Source organism: Gigantopelta aegis, chromosome 14 (genome assembly GCF_016097555.1).
Source record: "Gigantopelta aegis isolate Gae_Host chromosome 14, Gae_host_genome, whole genome shotgun sequence".
Taxonomy (NCBI): domain Eukaryota; kingdom Metazoa; phylum Mollusca; class Gastropoda; order Neomphalida; family Peltospiridae; genus Gigantopelta; species Gigantopelta aegis.
The window spans coordinates 56,714,940-56,740,351 of record NC_054712.1 but is presented as its reverse complement, the minus strand read 5'-3'; the positions used below and the strand labels follow the sequence as shown (position 1 = coordinate 56,740,351).

Sequence of the window (25,412 nt, the reverse complement as noted above, 5' to 3'; positions counted from 1 at the left end):
CCATCTTAGATTAAAAGTAGTGTTTTGGTAATTTTACCATCATAAATTTTAACTAGATCCAGTATTTTTGGTAACAAAATGTCTTAAATTAGAATATGTCTTATGGTTTAAAGTAAATAATGTTAAAAATAGACGTTATTTTTCATATTAAATAAACTGTATTCATGTGCATACATTAGAATAATTTTGTGTCTTAACATAATGATGCAAAATGTATGTAAAAATAATGTCCTACATATAATCAATGTAAAGCAATGTTTTAAGGCCCCCAACCTTGACCCTTATCTTCCTGGAGATAATAAAACATTAAAAATATATCATAATAATGTGAAAGCTGTTTTTCTACAGAGGTGTGTGTGTACATGGGTTTGCCGTACACTCAAGGCCAACAGTGGTATGACGGTTGTGACAAGAAGTGTATTTGTGCTGATGGGAAAACAGGATTTTACACTTGTTCAGATAGGTTAGTATATTCTGCCGGGTCAGTTAGACAGGTGTAGTGGTTACCATGGTTACCGTTAATTAAACGTGAAAAACACAAAAGAAACAGTAATTGAAGCTCATTTTGGAATGGTGAAAAAAATTGCAATTTAATGTACATGCAAATTATTTTTAAAATACATTTGGAATTATATTTGGCTGAATTATTTTCAATTTCATTCAACTGTTTGAAGAAATAAATTTGGATGTACGAAATTGTTTTAGACAAAAATCAATATAAAGACACTACAAAACATTATGATGTCCAAATGTGTTGATGATGGAAGGAAGGAAATGTTTTATTTAACAATGCACTCAGAACATTTTATTTATGGTTTTATGGCGTCAGATGTTGGTGATGGAGATATTCATAACCGTAGCAAGAAAATTTAACTAAATTGTAATCTCTTAAATGTAAAAATATTTTATTTGTCAAAACTTTTTAAAATGGCTACAAATTCAGGATAGTCCATTTAAATACCTGTAGTATTTTCATTCCTCATGTTAATAGTCCCCTACCCGTCCAACCGGAGGGGATTTTACGTTTCATCTCCGTCTGTCTGTCTGTCTGTCTGTCCATCTGTCCATTTATCTGTCCCACATATAGTTATTCAGATGTGTTTTTTTCACAATGCCTTGAGATACTGAGCTGAAATGAAGTTTTGTGTATATCTTCATCATATACTGTTACAGATCAAGTTTGACTTTTAATGGCAGTTTACCCGTTTTTGACAGAGTTATTGCCCTTGAATTTAGGGGGGGTATGAAATTTTTTGGGACCCGGCATGGGACATGTATTGCTTTAGCAGTACTCTTTGTTTTCCACTATAAACACTTCCCATTTTAATCGTGCATTAATTTACTTGTGTCTTTTCTACACTGCATTACATATAATTTAAAAAAAGAAATTGTATATTATGACAGGTGTCCTAAATACACGAACATGGATCCGTCGTGTGTGATGGTACCGGATCCGACCGACCCGGTGTGTTGTCAAGCCCCGCAGTGTTCCAGCCCGACTGGCAAGACACCCATCGGAATTACGGGAAGTGTCACCGGAATCGGGAAGCCTCCCACCCCCACACCACACATCGCCCCAACTCCTAAACCTGGACAGACATACCCGCCATTCTTCAGTCCTGCTCCAGGTACCACAGCAAAACCAAAGCCAGGTAAGTGCAGTTTGTTTTATTTTATAAAGGATTTTAATAAACTTGAAAAATATGCTCAGTATAGTGTCTGTAAACTAAAGCCATACATGTATATGTCATCCTTTTTTAGTGCATCTTCAAACTTACCATGTTGCATACTGAAAACCAGGCTAGAAATCGTGAAACTATCGTAGGACATGACGTCATTACAGCACATGGCATAGTGATGTTATAACTTGCGATGGTTTTAGGATTTCATAGTGTTAAGAGAGCTTCAAAAATATCGGCCCAGATTAATATAATAATTGCAATGTTTTCTTTTCGCAAATATTCACCTTTGTGCGTGTTTCATGACATGTTAATTTTGTGAATAACTGACATTGCCTTAAGCATACATTTACCTGAAAAATATTGTGTACATATAAGCAGGCACAACGGAGCTGTGGGTGCTGGAGGGTCTCTACCCTTCCAATAATTCTGAGTAAAAAATATTATTGGTAGTAAACAGTGATAGAAATAAGCAGCATGTTTTACTAGTCCACCGGACAAATACATCTAGAAATCTACTTGTCCGCCAACATTTTCAAATAAATGATTTGTTTTATTCAAGTACCAGGATCATGTTTTTGATTGCCCAAAATTAAACTGCATTGAACATTTTCACTTGTCCACAGGACAAGCACCAAGGTGCATTTTGTTTGTCCAAATAGATTTTCACTTGTCAGGACAAATGGATAAGTGCTTATTTCAAACGCTGGTAAATCTTAAGGCAGATATGAATTTTATTTGTAGAATGCAGGAAATTGCATTTCAGAACATCTAGTTTTAAACATTTTACGGGGAACATACATCTGAACCCCCTAGAAACTTTGCTTTGTGTCCTCGATCTCAGTCAGTGCCCCCTTCCCCCAATATCTATTTGCTTCCGCTGTGCCTGATAAGTCTCAATTTAAGGTTGGGCACAAACAACCCCAAGTTTATATGCCTGAATTTTTTTCTTACTTTACAGTATGCACAAAAAATTTATGTGAGAGATAAATACTTTCTGCTGCCACAATAAAGTTGTAATCTTGCCTCGCCATATTATAATTTGTATTACATAATTTACGGGGTTAATTTTATTTGTTACATTTGTTTTATCATGGGATCTTCCCTTGCAGTGTGTGTATACAAGGGCGTGGCGTATTCCCAGGGACAACGTTGGGCTGATGGGTGCGACTACATGTGTGTTTGTATTGATGGAATAGAAGGGAAATACAAGTGCACGGAGAGGTAGGTCAGATACACATAGATCACAACAACAAAACAGCAGAGGGCAGGACGTAGCCCAGTGGTAGAGCACTCGCTTGATGTGCAGTCAGTTTGGAATCGATCTTAGTCGGTGAGCCCATTGGGCTGTTTCTCATTCCAGCCAGTACACCACAACTAGTATATCAAAGGCTGTGGTATGTGCTATCCTGTCTGTGGGATGGTGCATATAAAAGATCCCTTTCTACTAATGGAAAAAGGTAGGGGGTTTTCTCTCTAAGACTGTCAAAATTACCAAATGTTTGACATCCAAAAGCCGATGATCAATAAATCAATGTGCTCTAGTGGTGTTGTTAAACAAAAACAAAAAAAAGGCAACATCTGCTACAGAAATTGTCAATATTTTTAACAAATACATGTATTTTATTGAGCTAGCTGACAAACTACAGACAGAAGATATCACTGTTAATCCTAACATTCTAAATGAGTACGTTTAGTTAATGAAACATTATCGGATGTGCCTCCATGTACCTTTAGGACAATATCAGACACTAACTTAAAGGTTCTCAAAACATTGTTGAACTTAACTAATTAAGCTACATGTACCTATAAAGATGTTTTGATTTTTTATTATTATTATTATTATGTGTATTATTATTTATTATCACAAAAAACCCACCCCACTTTTGTATTAGAATAAAAAATCATTCTATCACCAAAGCTTTTAAATAATTTTTTGCCTGTATCTTTGAAGAGGATCTAAACCATTTTAGGGCAAAAAGTAACCAACCTTTTTTTTTTTAAAGTGCATTCAGTCGAAGTTGATTTTTACTTTCATGAAGACCACATTGAATTTTTCATTGTCTTTATTTGTATGTGTGAAATTGATATAGATATTTAACCCAAATATGTTTGAAAATAAGACTCTATTATATTATATCTTCTTTTATTTGTCCTAACTTCTAAATAATATTTGTGATTATATATTATAGGTCGGACACACATGTATCCATACACACATGTAGAGTGGAATCACACCATATCTGTCTTGAATATGTCATTTTTAGCAATGATATTCGACTGGTTTACTATCCTGAATTTGTAGCCAATTTAAACTGATGGCCTTGTTTTTTCATCACAGATGTCCCAAGTACCCGAACCTGCCAGCAACGTGCAGGATGGTGTACGACAGTTCAAACCCGTGCTGCTACAAACCTGACTGCTCTTCTCACACTCCCACACCAGGAACAAACATCACACCAATTCCAGGCCAGAACCCAACACCCTCGCCACTAGGTAGGGATCGTTCTCATTCATTTGTCTGCTTTGTGCAGCCTAAAGCGACATTCTCTATTATGCGATTTGTCACACTGACTTGTTGCATGCAATTTGTCATGAGAAATAGGACATGTTTTAATCGGGACGACGCCGACACGACTTTGGTGTTCTTACAGTACGATTTGATTGCATACGACAAGTCGGTGCGACTAATCACATAATGAGAACACCCTTTAACCAGCATTTACTTACCTTGGTTTGACACCTAATAGCCCATGTATATTTTTGTGCTAGGGTATCGTTCAATATCCATACATTGATTCCTAACCAGCCTTGGACTTAAGGCCGGTAGGTACTGGATTCACATGTTAAAATGCTCCCATATCCATACATTGATTCCTAACCAGCCTTGGACTTAAGGCCGGTAGGTACTGGATTCACATGTTAAAATGCTCCCATATCCATACATTGATTCCTAAACAGCCTTGGACTTAAGGAACCGGTAGGTACTGGATTCACATTTGAAAATGCTCCCACTATCCATACATGAGAACACCCTAACCAGTGTTGGACTTAAGGCCCCTAGGTACTGGACTAATCACATGTTAAAAACACCCTTATCCATACATTGATTTACTAACCAGCCTTGGACTTAAGGCCCATGTAGGTACTGGATTCACATGGGTAAAATGCTCCCATATCCATACATTGATTTCTAACCAGCCTTGGACTTAAGGCCGGTAGGTACTGGATTCACATGTTAAAATGCTCCCATATCCATACATTGATTCCTAACCAGCCTTGGACTTAAGGCCGGTAGGTACTGGATTCACATGTTAAAATGCTCCCATATCCATACATTGATTCCTAACCAGCCTTGGACTTAAGGCCGGTAGGTACTGGATTCACATGTTAAAATGCTCCCATATCCATACATTGATTCTTAACCAGCCTTGGACTTAAGGCCGGTAGGTACTGGATTCACATGTTAAAATGCTCCCATATCCATACATTGATTCCTAACCAGCCTTGGACTTAAGGCCAGTAGGTACTGGATTCACATGTTAAAATGCTCCCATATCCATACATTGATTTCTAACCAGCCTTGGACTTAAGGCCGGTAGGTACTGGAAGTTGGTAATGTGAAGTTGTACTGTGTGACACCGTTGATCGAAGGTCATGACCTCTCAAAAGACATATTTTCACGTGAAGTGACGATAAATATCACGTGGGTATCTCTTCCACTGCTATGTAATAAATAGAGGCTATTTCATTTTTTGGTAAATATGATTTAAATCTCATCTTGTGAAGTTTGCAATCATATCACACAAATATGATTTAAATCTCATCTTGTGAAGTTCATCATATCTCACAAAGATCATTAAATCTCATCTTGTGAAGTTTGCAATCATATCACACTGCTGTGATTTAAATCTCATCTTGTGAAGTTTGCAATCATATCTCACAAATATCATTTAAATCTCATCTTGTGAAGTTTGCAATCATATCTCACAAATATCATTTAAATCTCATCTTGTGAAGTTTGCAATCATATCTCACAAATATGATTTAAATCTCATCTTGTGAAGTTTGCAATCATATCTCACAAATATGATTTAAATCTCATCTTGTGAAGTTTGCAATCATATCACACTCTCCACGCAAGCGCCACTCATAAGATATGATTGCAAACTTCATTCGGTGAGATATAAATCATATTTGATAAAAAACGTGAAATTTTCTATTTATTATATAACTTTTGGCAATTTAACTTTATTTTTAAAACACCAGCAGCAAGTCTATGGATGTCAACAAAAAAACCTGATTGACTGAGTTATTCTTAAATATTGGTGATGGAGTAATTGTTACATTTCTAGATAGTGCTAAAGCCTTTGATACTGTCTGGCACTCTGGTCTCTTGTGGAAACTTTCTGAAACTGGTATATCCCCCAAAGTCTGGCTTATTTTAGAAGCAATCTATTCAAACTGTAAACTACAGGTCTTAGTAAACAATAGTTTCTCTTCACACTTTCCTTTGAAAAGAGGATTGTGTCAAGGAAGCATACTATCCCCCAAATTGTATGTATTGTTTATTAATGAATTGCTGAATAATTTAACCCAATTCAACAAAGGTGCAATGATCCTGGATACTGAGTTTCTTTCCCAACTCAAGCAGATGACATCTCTATTATTTCTCCTACTCCAAGTGACATGGCAGGGTGGTGAGTGAATTTATATGAGCGTGATTCTGATCAACCAACAACCCTTTTCATGTAATTCTCTCACCATGTGTTTATTCCCATGCCACTGTATATATTACCTATTATGTATTTTGCATCAAGTACTATGTATTATCCATTAAGCATTGTGCATTGCCTTTTATGTATTATGTATGTATGATAATCTGTTCTGTTCGAACTCTCTACAAGAGGAATAAAGAATATATATATGAAAATTAATTAAAAAATTGAAGTACTTTATTTCAAACATTAGTAAAAGTCAATAACATCTTAAGTTAACTATGTTCAAAAGTTCATCTAAATCTGAATCTGTTCCTTCTTGAAATTGTACTACTGTTGTGTCCATTTTTCTGGAAGCAGACGTCAACACAAACAATAAAAGGGAGCTAACTCTGTTTCAAGGGTGGGTGGTGTGCAGGGTGAAAATAGTTCCGGCTTTCTTACAGTGAAGATAACACTTTCTACAGTGACGATAACACATTTTAGAGTGAAATTTTCACTGATTGACTGACAGCACTTTTATATCACTGACATTTAAGATATTTAACTAAATGTTATATAATAAATGGATATATCGAAAATTAATTGGTCTAGCGAGTGAGAGAATAATATAGGATACTTCCATCAAATTGCACGCAGGCTACTTCTGTTGAATATCTGCCAGGGATGTTTTGAAATGAAGTGTTTCCTGAGACAGGACAGCACATTCCAAGAACACAATATTTCTTTTTTGTTTTCATTCTTTTATGTGCATTTTTAAAATACATTAAATTTCATTTTTGAAGAATTATTATTCATTTTCAAACCAAAGTGTTTTTAATGCCCATCTTTGACCAGTCATATTATGGTATGGCGTTGTCCATCTGTCCATCCATCCGTAAACTTTTAGTTTCTGGAGCATAGCTTATTTATCTATTCATACAGGATCATCAAACCTTACATGCAAGTACAACTAGGGACGACAGTGTGTTTTGCATACCATAACTAGGTCACTGCAACCTAATTTTTGTACATATGCTTGTACGGGCCATATCTTTCTTCTCAATTCATATAGGATCACCAAATCTTGCATGCAAGTATGACTTGGGATGGTGGTATGTTGATTACCATAACTAGTTCACAGTGACCTACTTTTGACAGGCGTATCATGTACCTCACCGGTACTTTTGTTTTATTGTCGTTTTGTATGTGTTTTTCAGATGTCTGTGTTTACAATGGAGTGCCATTCCGACAGGGCCAGACTTGGAATGATGGTTGTTCAAAGACTTGTCGCTGCGAGGATTCCATGACGGGTCTCATCAACTGTGATGACCGGTAAGAGGTTGCCATATTTTAAATACAGTGAAACTCCCCTAAACCCGACACCCTCGGGACCAAGTAAAAAGTCTGCTTTTAAGGGGTATCCAGTTTAGAGAGGTTCTCTTTTATACTGATATTTAAAAGGGAACGGTGAGAAACGTTCGGTTTCGAGAGAATTCCAGTTTACAGAGGGTCTGGTTTTGTGAGGTGTCACTGTATACGTTTAGCAGTTAATGAACAATTTAAAGATTCCTTAAGCAACGTTCTCATTATGCGATTAGTCGCACCAGCTTGTCGCATGTCATTTGTGGACTGTACAAAAATGAGAATGTACAGGACTAAAAGTTGTTTCAATTTAAGTGTTCTCACATTATGATTCGATCGCATGTGAGAAGTCAGTGTAACTAATCGCATAATGAGAAATGCTGCTTTAGCAACTGATAAACATTGAGCAATACCTTAACAATTCTTCAACATTTTAAAGATACCCTGAACAGTTGTAAGCATTTAAAAGATTCCTTAGCAACTGATAAACATTTAGCGATACTTTAACATTTCTTAAACATTACAAAGATACCTTTAACAATTGATAAAGATTTTAAAGATACCTTAGCAGTTGATGAACATTTTAAATATACCTTTAGCGATTGATGAACATTATAAAGATAGCTTAGCAACTGATGAACATTTAGCAGATACCTTAGCATTACATGAAAATTTTAAAGATACCTTTAATAATTATAAGCATTTTAAAGATGCTTTAGTGGTTGATGGAACATTTTAAAGATACCTTAGCAATTGTTAACATTTTAAAGATAAAGTAGCAATTATTGAAAATTTTAATGATATATTTACATGTAGCAATAGATAAACATTTTAATGATTTCTAAGCAATTATTGAACATTTTAATGATTCCTAAGAAATTGTTGAATATTTTAATGCTACCTTATCAACATCTTTAATAGATTTTTATTAATTTATACCTTCACATTTTTTTATTAAAAAAATATCTATATATATATATACATTGTGTATATATAATTAAAAAAGCAATACTTTTTATTTTCATTATGTTTACAAATTTCTTAATAATTAAATGCATTTGTTATGAATTAAATGCACAGTTTTTAAATTCTACCTAATTACTAATTTGTTTGTTAGCTGTCTGACATATCCCCAGTTGAAGCCAGGTTGTACTATGATAACCGACCCATCGGATCCATGCTGTCAGATTCCCAAGTGTACCAAACCGGACGTCACCAACCCAGACCACACACTACCTGGCATCCCGGGTACCATCCATGGCAGCAGTCTGCCAACTAACCAGAACCCCAACACAAGAAATAGTGAGTTTTCATGAGATATTTAAATGCATATTAACGGGCAGGATTTAGCCCAGTGGTAAAGCATTTGCATGATGGACGGTTGATTTAGGATCGATCCCTGTTGATGGACCCATTGGGCTATTTCTCTTTCCAGTCGGTGCACTACAACTGGTATATCAAAGGCCGTGGTATGTACTATCCAGACTGTTGCTACTAATAGAAAAATGTAGCAGGTTTTCCTCTCTAAGGCTTCATGTGTATGTGTCAGAATTACCAAATGTTTGAGATCCAATAGCCGATGATTAATAAATCAATGTTCTCTAGTGGTGTCGTTAAACAAGACAAACATTAACATTAACTTTATATTAATAATAATTGTATTTAATACAGTAAAAACCCTCTAAACTGGACCATCAGGAAACTGGGATTCCCTCAAAACCGGAAATTTTTCAGGGTCTCTTTTTAAATATTAAAGAACCTCTCTAAACTGGATCCCCTGTAAAGCAGACTTGTACTTGCTCCTGTAGGTGTTTGGTTTAGAAGGGTTTCACTGAAGTTTGTAATTCTTGTTTGTAATTTACAACTTTTATCAATCATGACAAGTAATTCTGAGTAATAAAATAATTAAATTCATATTGAAAATAATTTTAACAAAATTAATCAGTACTTCGTTAAAATTTACAACAGTTATTTTCATGAAATGCAACAAACACAAATTTAAGGTAACAATTTAAATGTAATTTATCATAAATAATATTTAATTAACATTTAATTTAATACTTTAAATTTGTACTTTTTAATGTGATGAAACAAAATTCATAACAGATAGGGCAAGTAATATGTTTAATTAAATTCTTAACAACTGGCTTAACCATTAACTATTAGGCACTTGATCTGAATAATGAGATAATAATGATAGAAAAAACTTGTATAGGCCCCTCTTGTATATATATATTTTTGTCTTATTATTATAATTTTTTTAATGACACCACTAAAGCACATTGATTAATGAATCATCGGCTGTTGAATGTCAAACATTTGATAATCCTAAAATACAGTCTCAGAGAGAAAACCCACCACATTTTTCCATCAGTAGCAAGGGACACACAGGATGGCACATACCACTGCCTTTGATAATATATTACCTGTTGGGAGCAACTAATTGGAATGAGAATATAGTCAGAATGTTCAATATATCAGTTATGAGTCCCTTGTGGTTAACACTTTTAACAACCAGGGGTGTTGGGGGGGGGGGGGGGGGGGTGTGTGTTGAATCCCCCACCACACACAAGCAAATTTTCTCTTTTAAAAAAAAAAAATTCTGGGGCAGCATGTCTTGGCCTCTTAGAAACTTCACTCGCCTGGACCCCCGACACACCACACACCCCCCCCCCCCCCCCCCTGCATAAATTCTTGCACAAGTCCCTGTTTAAGGTATAGCAACAAAAATTTAAAACTCTGCTATTATTAGTTCGATCCCTACAAATCCAACTGGAGGATACTATAGGTTTTATCCCCATCCGCCTGTCCCACATATAGGTTTCTTGATGCTTGTTTTCACAATGCCTTGATATACTGAGCTGAAATTTAGTGTACAGTTTTATCACATACTAGCTGTTACAGATTTACCCACTTTTGATAGAGTCATGGCCCTTGAACTTAGGAGACAGGAAAAGTTTGTTTTGCAGATTTTTCTCTCTTTTTTTGGCAATGCCTGAAGATAATGAGGTGAAATTTTGTACATAGCTTTATCATGTACTGTTACAGATCAAGTTTAACATTCATGGCGATTTACCCATTTTTCGCAAGAGTTATGGCCCTTGAATTTAGGAGACATGCAAATTTGTTGGGCGCGGTAGGGGACATGTATTGCTTTGGCAGTACTCTCAGAATGCTTTGATATATGTAAATCTAAGTACATTGTACATTGTGTATATCCATCAGATGTGTGTATCTACCATGGCAGAAGCTACAAACAAGGACAGACATGGGAGGATGGCTGTTCATACACATGCGAGTGTCTCGACTCGATGACTGGACAGTACAGGTGTAACGAGAAGTAAGTGCTGAAATATTCAGTAACAGTAACCATGGTTATGGTGATTCCATGCAAATAATGCATCAGCAACTTTTGTTATGATGATGTGATTATGCCAATAACTATAACTACCATGATTCTAGAGGAATATTTTAAAGAATATTAAGTAGTGGAGAATGTACAATGAAGTGTGGATTTAAAAAAAAAAAAATTCATGACTTCCATAGGGGTGAGTTATAGTTATAGTAATTGCCTTGTTCACATCTGTATAGTTTAATAAAATATAATAATGTGATGTCAAGGTTACATGTGTGGATTACTTTGGTTTCCATGCAGTATGTAAATATAGCGACTGCTATATTATTAATCCCCTAACGACCCAACCAGAGGGGCTTTAGGTTTCATCTCTGACCTGTCTGTCCATCAGTCTGTCTGTATCTCCATCTGTCCCACATATCGTTTTCCGGATGGTTTTGTCACTATGCCTTGGTATATTGAGCTGAATTTTGTGTATAGCTTTATCATGTACTGTTACAGATCAAGTTTGACTTTCATGGTGATTTACCCATTTTTGACAGAGTTATGGCCCTTGAACTTGGGAGATATGAAACAAAAAATTCTGGATTTTTTTTTTGCAATGCCTCAAAATATTGAGCTGGAATTTTGTGTATAAATTTATCTTTCAAGGCGATTAACTCATTTTTCACAAAATTATGGCCCTTAAACTTAGGAGATACGAATGTTTGTTGGGCTTGGTAGGGGAAATGTATTGCTTTAGCATTACTCTCAGAATGCTTGTTATATGTATTATTGGCCTCTGAAAAATGAAAGAACATTAGTTTTCATTTGTACATTATAATTTTGGACATCATGATTGTAAAAGGTTATGCTAATTAAAATGGGTTGCCTGTAGTTAACAAACTCTTAATTCTCAGACGTGTTTATTTTTCACACTTTTCTTCTAAACAAAATCTGTACATTATACAAATTAGGAAGAACAATTCCAAGGTGAAATCTTTTGCGTATTTGTTAGTCTAGAATCAAGAATTGATGGTTGACAGTAGTTTATAAATTTCACTGTGATATCAAAGTTCTTCAATTAAGTCTCTTTTATATTGAATAACTAGTAATAGCTGTACTGTTTGTGAATCGATAATGTCCATTAAACCAGAAATATTCAACGTTAACATATTGACACTGAATGCCTCCTGTTATTTTGGTGATTCCATTGGGCTATTTCTCATTCCAGCCAGTGCACCATGACTGGTATATCAAAGGCCATAGTATGTGTTATATCCTGTCTGTGGGATGGTGCATATAAAAGATCCCTTGCTGCTGATAAAAAAGAGTAGCCCATGAAGTGGCAACAAATATATGTCCGACGCCATATAACTGTAAATAAAATGTGTTGAGTGCATCATTAAATAAAACATTTCCTTTCCTTCCTGTTGTTTTGTGCCACCATTATATCAAAACCACATTCTAAACGATGTCAAGCAGTTATATTTTAATTAATGTATAAATTAAACTACTAAAATTAAGTAATAATTTTTTTTAATTTTAAATGAAAAAGAGCTGTTTTGTTTTTTAATTACCACAACCATATAAGGGTTAGGGTTAGGGTTAACCCTAACCCTAACCCTAACCCCTACCCCCTAACCCCTAACCCTAACCCACAACCATATTCTAAACAATGTCAAGCAGTTCTGGTTTAATTAATGTATAAATTGAATTACTAACTGGATCACAATGGAGATCTAATACTTCTCCGATTTATGAAACTTGGCCGACTTTGACAATATTCTGATTTGTTCAGGGTTCAGTTTAGACTGGTTTCACTGTGCTGGAAAGTAATCCAGTCAGGACATTGCAGTTATCATATTTGTTAAAATTGATTTCTCTTTATTTTGTAGGTGTGCTAAATACACGAGTGTACCTCCTTCATGCTCCATGATGAAGGACCCTAACAACCAGTGCTGCATGGTGCCGTACTGCCCCAGTCTGTTCCCGACACATCCTGCATATCTGACCCCTCTCCCCATGTTTACTCCATCCCCGGGGGCTACATTCCCTCCATACTTCACTCCAGCACCGCATCAGACCTTCCCTCCACAAATGACCTTACCACCCGGGGTAACCCCTGTCCCTGGTGGAACTCTTCCTCCAAACCTGACCCCCCAGCCAGGAAAGACGTACGCTCCAAATCTGACCTTCCCACCTCTCTTCACACCGTTCCCGGGGGTCACCTTCCCACACCAGTTTACCCCGGCACCAGGCAAAACATTTGCCCCGAGTATGACCCTCCCTCCCGGTTTGGTTCCCGTTCCCGGCCAGACCCTGCCGCCTCAGCTGACCCCAGCTCCTGGAAAGACCTACCCACCATCTGTGACCTTCCCCTTCATTCCGGGACCGACACTTCCACCCTACCTAACACCTGCTCCTGGCAAGACATACCCACCAAATCTGACCCTGCCACCACAGTTTGTTCCAACGCCTGGAGCAACTCTTCCACCAGGCTTGACGCCTCTGCCAGGCCAGACGTACCCACCCGGCTTCTCGTTCCCAACTCCGGGTCGTCCATTGCCGTCAGAGCTGACCCCAGCTCCTGGGAAGACCTACGCACCAAGTCTGACTCTTCCTCCTGGGCTGATTCCAACACCAGGAATGACTCTGCCGCCTTACTTCACTCCCGCACCGGGGCAGACCTTCCCTCAAGGATTCACGTTTCCGACACCCACTCCGACTGGTCATCGTCTGCCTCCTCAGCTGACCCCAGCCCCCGGGCGGACGTATGCACCGAGCGTGACCTTCCCTCCAGGCTTCGTTCCTACCCCGGGCCAGACTCTGCCACCGAACATAACCCCGGCTCCTGGACAGACCTATCCTCCAGGATTCACCTACCCGACTCCTCCAGGATACCCTCTGCCTCCTTACCTGACTCCTGCTCCTGGTAAAACCTACGCTCCAAGTGTCACCCTGCCATACAACCTGGTCCCAACACCAGGCCAGACTCTTCCACCGAACATAACCCCGGTTCCTGGACAGACCTTCCCTCCCGGATACACCTTCCCAAGCCTCCCTGGACATCCGCTTCCTCCTCAACTCACCCCAGCTCCTGGCAAGACCTACGCTCCGAGCGTTACCCTGCCGTACAACGTGGTCCCAACACCTGGGCAGACCCTGCCACCCAACGTAACACCAGTTCCTGGACAGACCTTCCCACCTGGTTTCACGTTCCCGACACCAACCGGTCGACCCCTGCCACCTCAGCTGACTCCAGCGCCGGGTCAGACATATGCTCCAAGCGTGACACTGCCGCCAAACTTTGTACCAACCCCTGGACAGACGTTGCCGCCATATCTGACCCCAACACCAGGCCAGACGTTCCCTCCAGGGTTTACATTCCCAACACCAACTCCGCACATGAAAGGTAAATAGTGTATATGTAAAACCCAATATTCTTGTGGTCTTGGCTTATTTCCTTTGTTTAATAAACTGAACCCAGACTAGGTAGTTACTACATGGTTTACATTCCCAACTCCACACATGAAAGGTAAATAGTATATGTAAAACTATATCCGATATACTTGCGGTCTTGGCTCTTTTTCATTGTTTAATCCTGTTCATTGGGACTGAACCCAGTCGTAAGATAAGCTAATAGTGATTTGAGCCTTTTTCCTGATCTGAACGGAAGAGTTGGCATAAGTGATCATGTGAGCCCATGACAGGAGTGTACTACAATATTTTGTTCTGAACGTACACGTTAAATCTCTTGATCTTGATCCTGATTGAGTCTGAGGTCGTATTCTTGAAAAATTAAATAATCTAAAAAAACTGATTGGATACACAGTTATAACCCTCTAAACCGGACATCCTTGGGACCAAGTAAAAAAAACCTACTTTAAGGGGTATCTGGTTTAAAAAAGTTATGTTCTGTAATGGTATTAAAAAATGACCATGAAAAATTTGCAGTTTTGAGGGAACTCCAGTTTACAGAGTTTCTGGTACAACCAAAAAAAAAAGATGTTAAAACAAATAGTGATAATAAAAATGTTTTTTAAGACCTTCACACTCGTTTTTAACTAAAATTGCAGGATTCTGCGTGTACAAGAATGCTTACTACCGAGAACAGCAGATTTGGTACGATGGGTGTAATGCTGTTTGCCGGTGCGAGAGTGGAGACACGGGTAGTTACAGATGTCAAGAAAGGTACTTTATCCAATCTCTTCTGTTTATAAATTACACAGATGTCAAGAAAGGTACTTTATCCAATCTCTTCTGTTTATAAATTACACAGATGTCAAGAAAGGTACTTTATCCGATCTATTCTGTTTATAAATTACACAGATGTCAAGAAAGGTACTTTATCCGATCTCTTCTGTTTATAAATTACACAGATGTCAAGAAAGGTACTTTATCCGATCTCTTCTGTTTATAAATTACACAGATGTCAAGAAAGGTACCGTATTTGACCGGAAATAAGCCCAGGGGGCCAAGACAACTCATTGTGAGCTTAGCATGGGGTGGGCTTATTCCCAGACAAGGGGCCAGTTTTGTTGAAAATTTTTTTAATAATAATAATTAAAATAAATAACAATACTTAAATGAACTAGGAAGAAAACAAAAAACGTTCAGTAGCACATCTATTAATTAGTGTTCCATTTGTTATTAATAAATAATAATTGTTTATTAAATTGTGGGTTTTTTACTAGTATCTAAACACACCTTCTATGTCACAATTACTTACCAGTGCTGTTTATTTACATCCAAAATTAATGCTGAGAAGACTTAAAACAACAGCAATTAACAACAAACTCAATAGCGTATACACACGTTTCTGACACAGGCAGCCAGCTTACACTACAAAGAATTGTCAATCTAAGGTCATTGTTCTTAGCCAATCAGAATAAGGTATTTGCTTAATTAGCATTAACTGCGGACCCAGTGTGGTGGTGAAAATAGACATTGGTTTTAATTTTAGTTCATACTTGGGCACTTCAGAGAAATACTGCAGGCATGAAATTGAAAACAATGTTACACACTGTTATTGTTAGACTGCTAAATCTCACTGGTGGTAAAATATTGTGTTACATTTGTGTTTAATTATCTGCAGGAGGTATGAACTTTTAAATTAACTTTGAGCAAACTTGCAATTTCATGTTATTTATAAGGTGACGAAGTTGGGGATGGGCTTATTTACGAATGAGGGCCTAATTTCTTAAATGCTATCAAAACGGAGGGGGGCTTATTCAAAGACATGGGCTTATTTCCGGTCAAATACGGTACTTTATCCAATCTCTTCTGTTTATAAATTACACAGATGTCAAGAAAGGTACATTATCCAATCTCTTCTGTTTATAAATTACACAGATGTCAAGAAAGCTACATTATCCGATCTCTTCTGTTTATAAATTACACAGATGTCAAGAAAGCTACATTATCCGATCTATTCTGTTTATAAATTACACAGATGTCAAGAAAGGTACTTTATCCGATCTATTCTGTTTATAAATTACACAGATGTCAAGAAAGCTACATTATCCGATCTCTTCTGTTTATAAATTACACAGATGTCAAGAAAGGTACATTGTCCGATCTCTTCTGTTTATAAATTACACAGATGTCAAGAAAGGTACATTGTCCGATCTCTTCTGTTTATAAATTACACAGATGTCAAGAAAGGTACATTGTCCGATCTCTTCTGTTTATAAATTACACAGATGTCAAGAAAGGTACATTATCCGATCTATTCTGTTTATAAATTACACAGATGTCAAGAAAGGTACATTGTCCGATCTCTTCTGTTTATAAATTACACAGATGTCAAGAAAGGTACATTATCCAATCTCTTCTGTTTATAAATTACACAGATGTCAAGAAAGCTACATTATCCGATCTCTTCTGTTTATAAATTACACAGATGTCAAGAAAGGTACTTTATCCAATCTCTTCTGTTTATAAATTACACAGATGTCAAGAAAGGTACATTGTCCGATCTCTTCTGTTTATAAATTACACAGATGTCAAGAAAGGTACATTATCCAATCTCTTCTGTTTATAAATTACACAGATGTCAAGAAAGCTACATTATCCGATCTATTCTGTTTATAAATTACACAGATGTCAAGAAAGGTACTTTATCCGATCTCTTCTGTTTATAAATTACACAGATGTCAAGAAAGCTACATTATCCAATCTCTTCTGTTTATAAATTACACAGATGTCAAGAAAGGTACTTTATCCGATCTCTTCTGTTTATAAATTACACAGATGTCAAGAAAGCTACATTATCCGATCTATTCTGTTTATAAATTACACAGATGTCAAGAAAGGTACTTTATCCGATCTCTTCTGTTTATAAATTACACAGATGTCAAGAAAGGTACATTGTCCGATCTCTTCTGTTTATAAATTACACAGATGTCAAGAAAGGTACATTATCCAATCTCTTCTGTTTATAAATTACACAGATGTCAAGAAAGGTACTTTATCCAATCTATTCTGTTTATAAATTACACAGATGTCAAGAAAGGTACATTATCCAATCTCTTCTGTTTATAAATTACACAGATGTCAAGAAAGGTACATTATCCAATCTCTTCTGTTTATAAATTACACAGATGTCAAGAAAGGTACTTTATCCAATCTCTTCTGTTTATAAATTACACAGATGTCAAGAAAGGTACATTATCCAATCTCTTCTGTTTATAAATTACACAGATGTCAAGAAAGCTACATTATCCGATCTATTCTGTTTATAAATTACACAGATGTCAAGAAAGGTACTTTATCCGATCTATTCTGTTTATAAATTACACAGATGTCAAGAAAGGTACTTTATCCAATCTCTTCTGTTTATAAATTACACAGATGTCAAGAAAGGTACTTTATCCAATCTCTTCTGTTTATAAATTACACAGATGTCAAGAAAGCTACATTATCCGATCTATTCTGTTTATAAATTACACAGATGTCAAGAAAGCTACATTATCCGATCTATTCTGTTTATAAATTACACAGATGTCAAGAAAGGTACTTTATCCAATCTCTTCTGTTTATAAATTACACACCTGCCAGTTGTCTTCTACCTGATTGGAGGGCAGGACGTAGCCCAGTGGTAAAGCACTGGCTTGATGTGCGGTCGGTCTGGGATCGATCCCCGTCTACAGCAATGAGTTCATGTAAATACAGAAAGGGTCTCTTGGCTTAAAGGCTTAGACTCTTGTTTCATCCCGTGAAAATGGAAACTAAATTTAATTAATCTACAAACCTACAACCCACCAGTTATAACAGAGAGCAGCTAAAGTCTGTGATATTTAAATGTGGGCATACCGTCTACAAACCTTCAACTCATCAGGGTAAGGTTATAACAGAGCAGCTAAAGTCTGTGATATTTAAATGTGGACATACCGTCTACAAACCTTCAACTCATCAGGGTAAGGTTATAACAGAGAGCAGCTAAAGTCTGTGATATTTAAATGTGGACATACCGTCTACAAACCTTCAACTCATCAGGGTAAGGTTATAACAGAGAGCAGCTAAAGTCTGTGATATTTAAATGTGGACATACCGTCTACAAACCTTCAACTCATCAGTTATAACAGAGCAGCTAAAGTCTGTGATATTTAAATGGGGACATACCGTCTACAAACCTTCAACTCATCAGGGTAATGTTATAACAGAGAGCAGCTAAAGTCTGTGATATTTAAATGGGGACATACCGTCTACAAACCTTCAACTCATCAGGGTAAGGTTATAACAGAGAGCAGCTAAAGTCTGTGATATTTAAATGGGAACATACCATCTACAAATAATTAAAGCTTGTCTCTATAACCATTACTTCTTGGACAAACGTGCATTTTGAGAATTAAGAAAAATATGTTTCTTGGTATTACAAAACCTGGATGACTGTAACTACTTCAGGTGTATGAAGATGAATATTCTAAGTAATAAAATGTAAATACTTCTAATTTGAATTATCACACAAATGGCTTTAATAGTGAAAACTATGTTGTAGTGATTAAAAACTAGGGTCTGTTACTTTAAAGGCTAACTTTATAATAAAATTATGAACTATGACCTGTACGGTTTAAATCTATTTTACTGTATAATTTATATTCCCAATAGCGGGTAATAATGAGGTCCTATTCCTACTTTTGCTTTCATGTAAGTGCCACAAAGTGTCTTACAAAATACCTATACATCACATTCCAAACTTTATTTGAAAACAAGGATGTCATAGTGATTCATTCATAACATCATTCTTGATCATCTTCAGTAAATCACTTGCCTTCATTGCCTTGATACAGTTTGAACATTCCAAACTTTATTTGAAAACAAGGATTATTGATATGTGACATTGTGGATCATTTTCAGTACCTCACTTGCCATCGCTGCCTTGGTAAAATTTGAACACTGAACTCAACTTCTTTGTTTTCAGATGTTCCACTTTCAAGAATGTTGCTCCTGGATGCACACTGATGCCCGATCCAAAGGACCCAGCATGCTGCAAGGTGCCAAGCTGTCCCGTGAAACCAGTGGGAGCAACACCGACGCCTGGTTACTTGCCTGTGACTGGCAGCCCCGGGCAGGTGACTGGATTGGCTCCTGTGCCCACACAGAACCCCTACCTCATACCAGTACCTGGAGGACAGACACCGGTACCAAACCCATATGCAACACCTCAACCCAAGACAGGTAGGTAGACTTTCACACTGGGAATCGAAGTTGGGGGGGGGGGGGGGGGGGCAGACTGGGACATTATCCCCCAGTGTTAATAAGAGAACTAGACTGAAATATAAATTGATGGGACTTTTTTTTTTAACTGAAACAAAAGAAACATTATTTAAATATACTTTTTTTTTTGAAATAAAATTAATTTCATCTTATTTGTTTGAAATGGGATTGGTCTATGGGCAAAAGATCCTCGTTCAAAAGTTTTATCCCCCAGTGTTAATAAGAGAACTAGACTGAAATATAAATTGATGGGACTTTTTTTTTTAACTGAAACAAAAGAAACATTATTTAAATATACTTTTTTTTTTAAATAAAATTAATTTCATCTTATTTGTTTGAAATGGGATTGGTCTATGGGCAAAAGATCCTCGTTCAAAAGTTTTAATTTCTTGCTTGATTTCCAGTCAACACAATCAGTAAGTTTTCTCTCTATTTTAGTTTTCTAAGACTGTTTATACAAGGCTGTTATGCCCAGCATAAGTAACAAAATCAATATTTTCTAGATAAAAGCAGCAAAATTTGTATCTGCTTTCTGAAGCTTGTGTATTCATGTGTGTTATACACAGTAACTCTTCTTTTTTTCTGTGTATATGTGTACAGAGTTCTTTTGTACAGTATTAAGTAAGAAAATATTTTATTGTTTCTCTAAAGTTCGGTTCTCATAAGCTGTAAAATCCTGCATTAAATGTTATGGTGTTTTTAAGGCTGTATGTACAAGGGTGTCATACACAAGAAGGGCGACACTTGGGATGACGGCTGTGATTACACGTGCGCCTGCCTTGACGACATGACTGGACAGTACAAGTGTACAGAGAAGTAAATCTTTATTATCCAATTTATTATATATAATTTTAAGAATCACCTTTTAACCCAGATGTGTTTTATGTGTAAATATACATGTAGTACAGTCAGACTTGTCTTTTTAACAACACCTGTGATTTATAGAATGTACTGTTTATGTGATGAGTCATACAATGTACTGGCTTGTGTGTGAGAGTCATACAATGTACTGGTTTGTGTGATGAGAGTCATACAATGTACTGGCTTGTGTGATGAGAGTCATACAATGTACTGGCTTGTGTGATGAGAGTTGTACAATGTACTGGCTTGTGTGTGAGAGTCGTACAATGTACTGGCTTGTGTGATGAGAGTCATACAATGTACTGGCTTGTGTGATGAGAGTCATACAATGTACTGGCTTGTGTGATGAGAGTTGTACAATGTACTGGCTTGTGTGTGAGAGTCGTACAATGTACTGGCTTGTGTGATGAGAGTCATACAATGTACTGGCCTGTGTGATGAGAGTCATACAATGTACTGGCCTGTGTGATGAGAGTCATACAATGTACTGGTTTAAATGTGTGATGAGAGTCATACAATGTACTGGCTTGTGTGATGAGAGTCATATAATGTACTGGCTTGTGTGATGAGTCATACAATGTACTGGTTTGTGTGATGAGAGTCATACAATGTAATGGCTTGTGTGATGAGAGTCATACAATGTACTGGCTTGTGTGATGAGAGACATACAATGTACTGGCTTGTGTGATGAGAGTCATACAATGTTCTGGTTTGTGTGATGAGAGTCATATAATGTAATGGCTTGTGTGATGAGTCATACAATGTAATGGCTTGTGTGATGAGAGTCATACAATGTAATGGCTTGTGTGATGAGAGTCATATAATGTACTGGCTTGTGTGATGAGAGTCATACAATGTACTGGTTTGTGTGATGAGAGTCATACAATGTACTGGCTTGTGTGATGAGAGTCATACAATGTTCTGGTTTGTGTGATGAGAGTCATATAATGTAATGGCTTGTGTGATGAGTCATACAATGTAATGGCTTGTGTGATGAGAGTCATACAATGTAATGGCTTGTGTGATGAGAGTCATATAATGTACTGGTTTGTGTGATGAGAGTCATACAATGTACTGGTTTGTGATGAGAGTCATACAATGTAATGGCTTGTGTGATGAGAGTCATACAATGTACTGGCTTGTGTGATGAGAGTCATACAATGTACTGGCTTGTGTGATGAGAGTCATACAATGTACTGGCTTGTGTGATGAGAGTCATACAATGTAATGGCTTGTGTGATGAGAGTCATACAATGTACTGGCTTGTGTGATGAGAGTCATACAATGTACTGGCTTGTGTGATGAGAGTCATACAATGTACTGGCTTGTGTGATGAGAGTCATACAATGGACTGGTTTGTGTGTGAGAGTCATACAATGTATTGGTTTATGTATATACAATGTTCTGGTTTGGGTGCAAGTCATACAGTGTCCTGGTTTGTGCATTAAGCATACCGCACATGAAAGCTATAAGCTTGAGAAAAAAGTAACTTAAGAAGACTGTTTGCTCAGCTGACGGGTGAATTTGGAGAGTTTTTCACTTTGTGAAGAAAATATATCTCTCGTTTGATATTTATGATGTCACATGGCAAAAAAATGCCATATTTGGGCGAAATGAACTGTCAGCTGAGCTGAATTAACAAAATGACCAATGGAAACACAAATATATGTAGTATTAAAAACATCTGATTTCACACATTATGTCAGTGATGTGATGACAGTCATAAATCTGAGCAACAAAACTGTATTCTGTAATCAAAACTGTATCTATGCACAAAGCAGAGTCGAAAGGATGTTGGGCATAATCGTGATTGCTTCTGTGATCCACTATCAAGTGCTCATCCTTAGGAGGACTGCCACTACCCTAGGAGACCTGTAACATGTTTCATACCTCCTATAGGAAGACTGCCACTACCCTAGGAGACCTGTAACAGGATGTTTCATACTTCCTATAGGAAGACTGCCACTATCCTAGGAGACCTGTAACAGGATGTTTCATACCTCCTATAGGAAGACTGCCACTACCCTAGGAGACCTGTAACAGGATGTTTCATACCTCCTATAGGAAGACTGCCACTACCCTAGGAGACCTGTAACAGGATATTTCATACCTCCTATAGGAAGACTGCCACTACCCTAGGAGACCTGTAACAGGATGTTTCATCCCTCCTGCCACTCAGCAGATTAACTCGGTACTTACATTGTGTGCAGTGAAATTGGTGTGATCAAACAGCTGAGTAAAAAAATTACCTTTTTTTCAGTCTATAACTCTCCTATGTTATTACTGAGTAAAAAAATGTACCTTTTTTTATTACAGTGTGTGAGGGTAACCCACCATAATGTGTGATGTTTTACAATGTATTGGTTTGTATTACAGGTGTGTGAGGGTGCTGAACCCACCATCCCAATGTGTGATGTTTTACAATGTATTGGTTTGTATTACAGATGTGTGAGGGTGCGGAACCCACCATCCCAATGTGTGATGTTTTACAATGTATTGGTTTGTATTACAGGTGTGTGAGGGTGCGGAACCCACCATCCCAGTGTGTGATGTTTTACAATGTATTGGTTTGTATGGTGTGTGAGGGTGCGGAACAATGTATTGGTTTGTATTACAGGTGTGTGAGGGTGCGGAACCCACCATCCCAGTGTGTGATGTTTTACAATGTATTGTGCAGGAGGGTGCGGAACCCACCATCCCAGTGTGTGATGTTTTACAATGTATTGGTTTGTATTACAGGTGTGTGAGGGTGCGGAACCCACCATCCCAGTGTGTGATGTTTTACAATGTATTGGTTTGTATTACAGATGTGTGAGGGTGCGGAACCCACCATCCCAGTGTGTGATGTTTTACAATGTATTGGTTTGTATTACAGATGTGTGAGGGTGCGGAACCCACCATCCCAGTGTGTGATGTTTTACAATGTATTGGTTTGTATTACAGGTGTGTGAGGGTGCGGAACCCACCATCCCAGTGTGTGATGTTTTACAATGTATTGGTTTGTATTACAGGTGTGTGAGGGTGCGGAACCCACCATCCCAGTGTGTGATGTTTTACAATGTATTGGTTTGTATTACAGGTGTGTGAGGGTGCGGAACCCACCATCCCAGTGTGTGATGTTTTACAATGTATTGGTTTGTATTACAGATGTGTGAGGGTGCGAACCCACCATCCCAGTGTGTGATGTTTTACAATGTATTGGTTTGTATTACAGGTGTGTGTGAGGGTGCGAACCCACCATCCCAGTGTGTGATGTTTTACAATGTATTGGTTTGTATTACAGGTGTGTGAGGGTGCGGAACCCACCATCCCAGTGTGTGATGTTTTACAATGTATTGGTTTGTATTACAGATGTGTGAGGGTGCGGAACCCACCATCCCAGTGTGTGATGTTTTACAATGTAATGGTTTGTATTACAGGTGTGTGAGGGTGCCGAACCCACCATCCCAGTGTGTGATGTTTTGGTTTGTACAATGTATTGGTTTTTACAATGTATGTATTACAGGTGTGTGAGGGTGCGGAACCCACCATCCCAGTGTGTGATGTTTTACAATGTATTGGTTTGTATTACAGGTGTGTGAGGGTGCGAACCCACCATCCCAGTGTGTGATGTTTTACAATGTATTGGTTTGTATTACAGGTGTGTGAGAGTGCCGAACCCACCATCCCAGTGTGTGATGTTTTACAATGTATTGGTTTGTATTACAGGTGTGTGAGGGTGCGAACCCACCATCCCAGTGTGTGATGTTTTACAATGTATTGGTTTGTGTTACAGATGTGTGAGGGTGCCGAACCCACCATCCCAGTGTGTGATGTTTTACAATGTATTGGTTTGTATTACAGGTGTGTGAGAGTGCGAACCCACCATCCCAGTGTGTGATGTTTTACAATGTATTGGTTTGTATTACAGGTGTGTGAGAGTGCGAACCCACCATCCCAGTGTGTGATGTTTTACAATGTATTGGTTTGTGTTACAGATGTGTGAGGGTGCCGAACCCCCCACCCCAGTGTGTGATGTTGCAGGACCCCAAGAATCCATGCTGCAAGGTTCCATACTGCGATTTCATGAACCCGACTCCCTTCCCCGGTGGATTACCAACACCAAATCCAAACCTGAACCCCTCACTACCCCCTGGCCAGAAACCAACACCTCCACACAACCCAACACCAGGTAGATTTATTGAACGTTAACTTAATATGACAGCCATAGAGATGTAACAGTATGGGCTGGTCATGATACGATATGTATCACAATACTTAATGACACTGATGGTAGTTATTAAGGAATGGAAAATATTTTTAGCAGTTACAGCTTTTTAAATAATTTAATTACTTATCACTTACAGCAGGGCGCATACGATTATGAAAATCCTGGAAAGTCATGGAATTTGATAACTTAGTTTTCTAGGCCTGGAAAGTCATGGAATTTTACATCTGCCCGAATGTATTGGGCCCTATGTGTATTGTTTCAATTGAAATGATCGTCAATGCATGGATATATGAAATGAGGGTCAGTAATGGACTATTCAGTCGGTCACTACTTATTTGGAACACTTTGCCCAGTTATGTTTATCATTATGTAATTTATAAATTTGTTCAGTCGAGGAGTTCTGAGTGCATTACTTGCTAGTGTATAGTGCATATGCAGATTAGCTGTTCAAAGCATTCCGAATGGGTTGCTGCTATTTCTGTTTCAAGGGGGAAACTCGTTCGTATCATGGCACAGAGTTCAATGGTAGTTTATTACATATTGCT

General features: G+C 37.6%; 1 protein-coding gene across 1 annotated transcript in view; it reads left to right on the top strand.

The window, feature by feature from the left end:
• LOC121389349 overlaps positions 1–25,412 on the top strand; it is a 116,793-nt gene that overhangs the window by 59,284 nt on the left and 32,097 nt on the right. The window contains exons 39-50 of the mRNA XM_041520944.1: positions 349–463; positions 1,405–1,652; positions 2,792–2,903; positions 4,021–4,175; positions 7,597–7,711; positions 8,859–9,043; positions 10,967–11,081; positions 12,974–14,490; positions 15,155–15,269; positions 19,501–19,757; positions 20,501–20,612; positions 24,635–24,828. Of these exons, the coding sequence (XP_041376878.1) occupies positions 349–463; positions 1,405–1,652; positions 2,792–2,903; positions 4,021–4,175; positions 7,597–7,711; positions 8,859–9,043; positions 10,967–11,081; positions 12,974–14,490; positions 15,155–15,269; positions 19,501–19,757; positions 20,501–20,612; positions 24,635–24,828 (3,240 nt within the window). The remainder of the gene's footprint in view (positions 1–348; positions 464–1,404; positions 1,653–2,791; positions 2,904–4,020; positions 4,176–7,596; positions 7,712–8,858; positions 9,044–10,966; positions 11,082–12,973; positions 14,491–15,154; positions 15,270–19,500; positions 19,758–20,500; positions 20,613–24,634; positions 24,829–25,412) is intronic.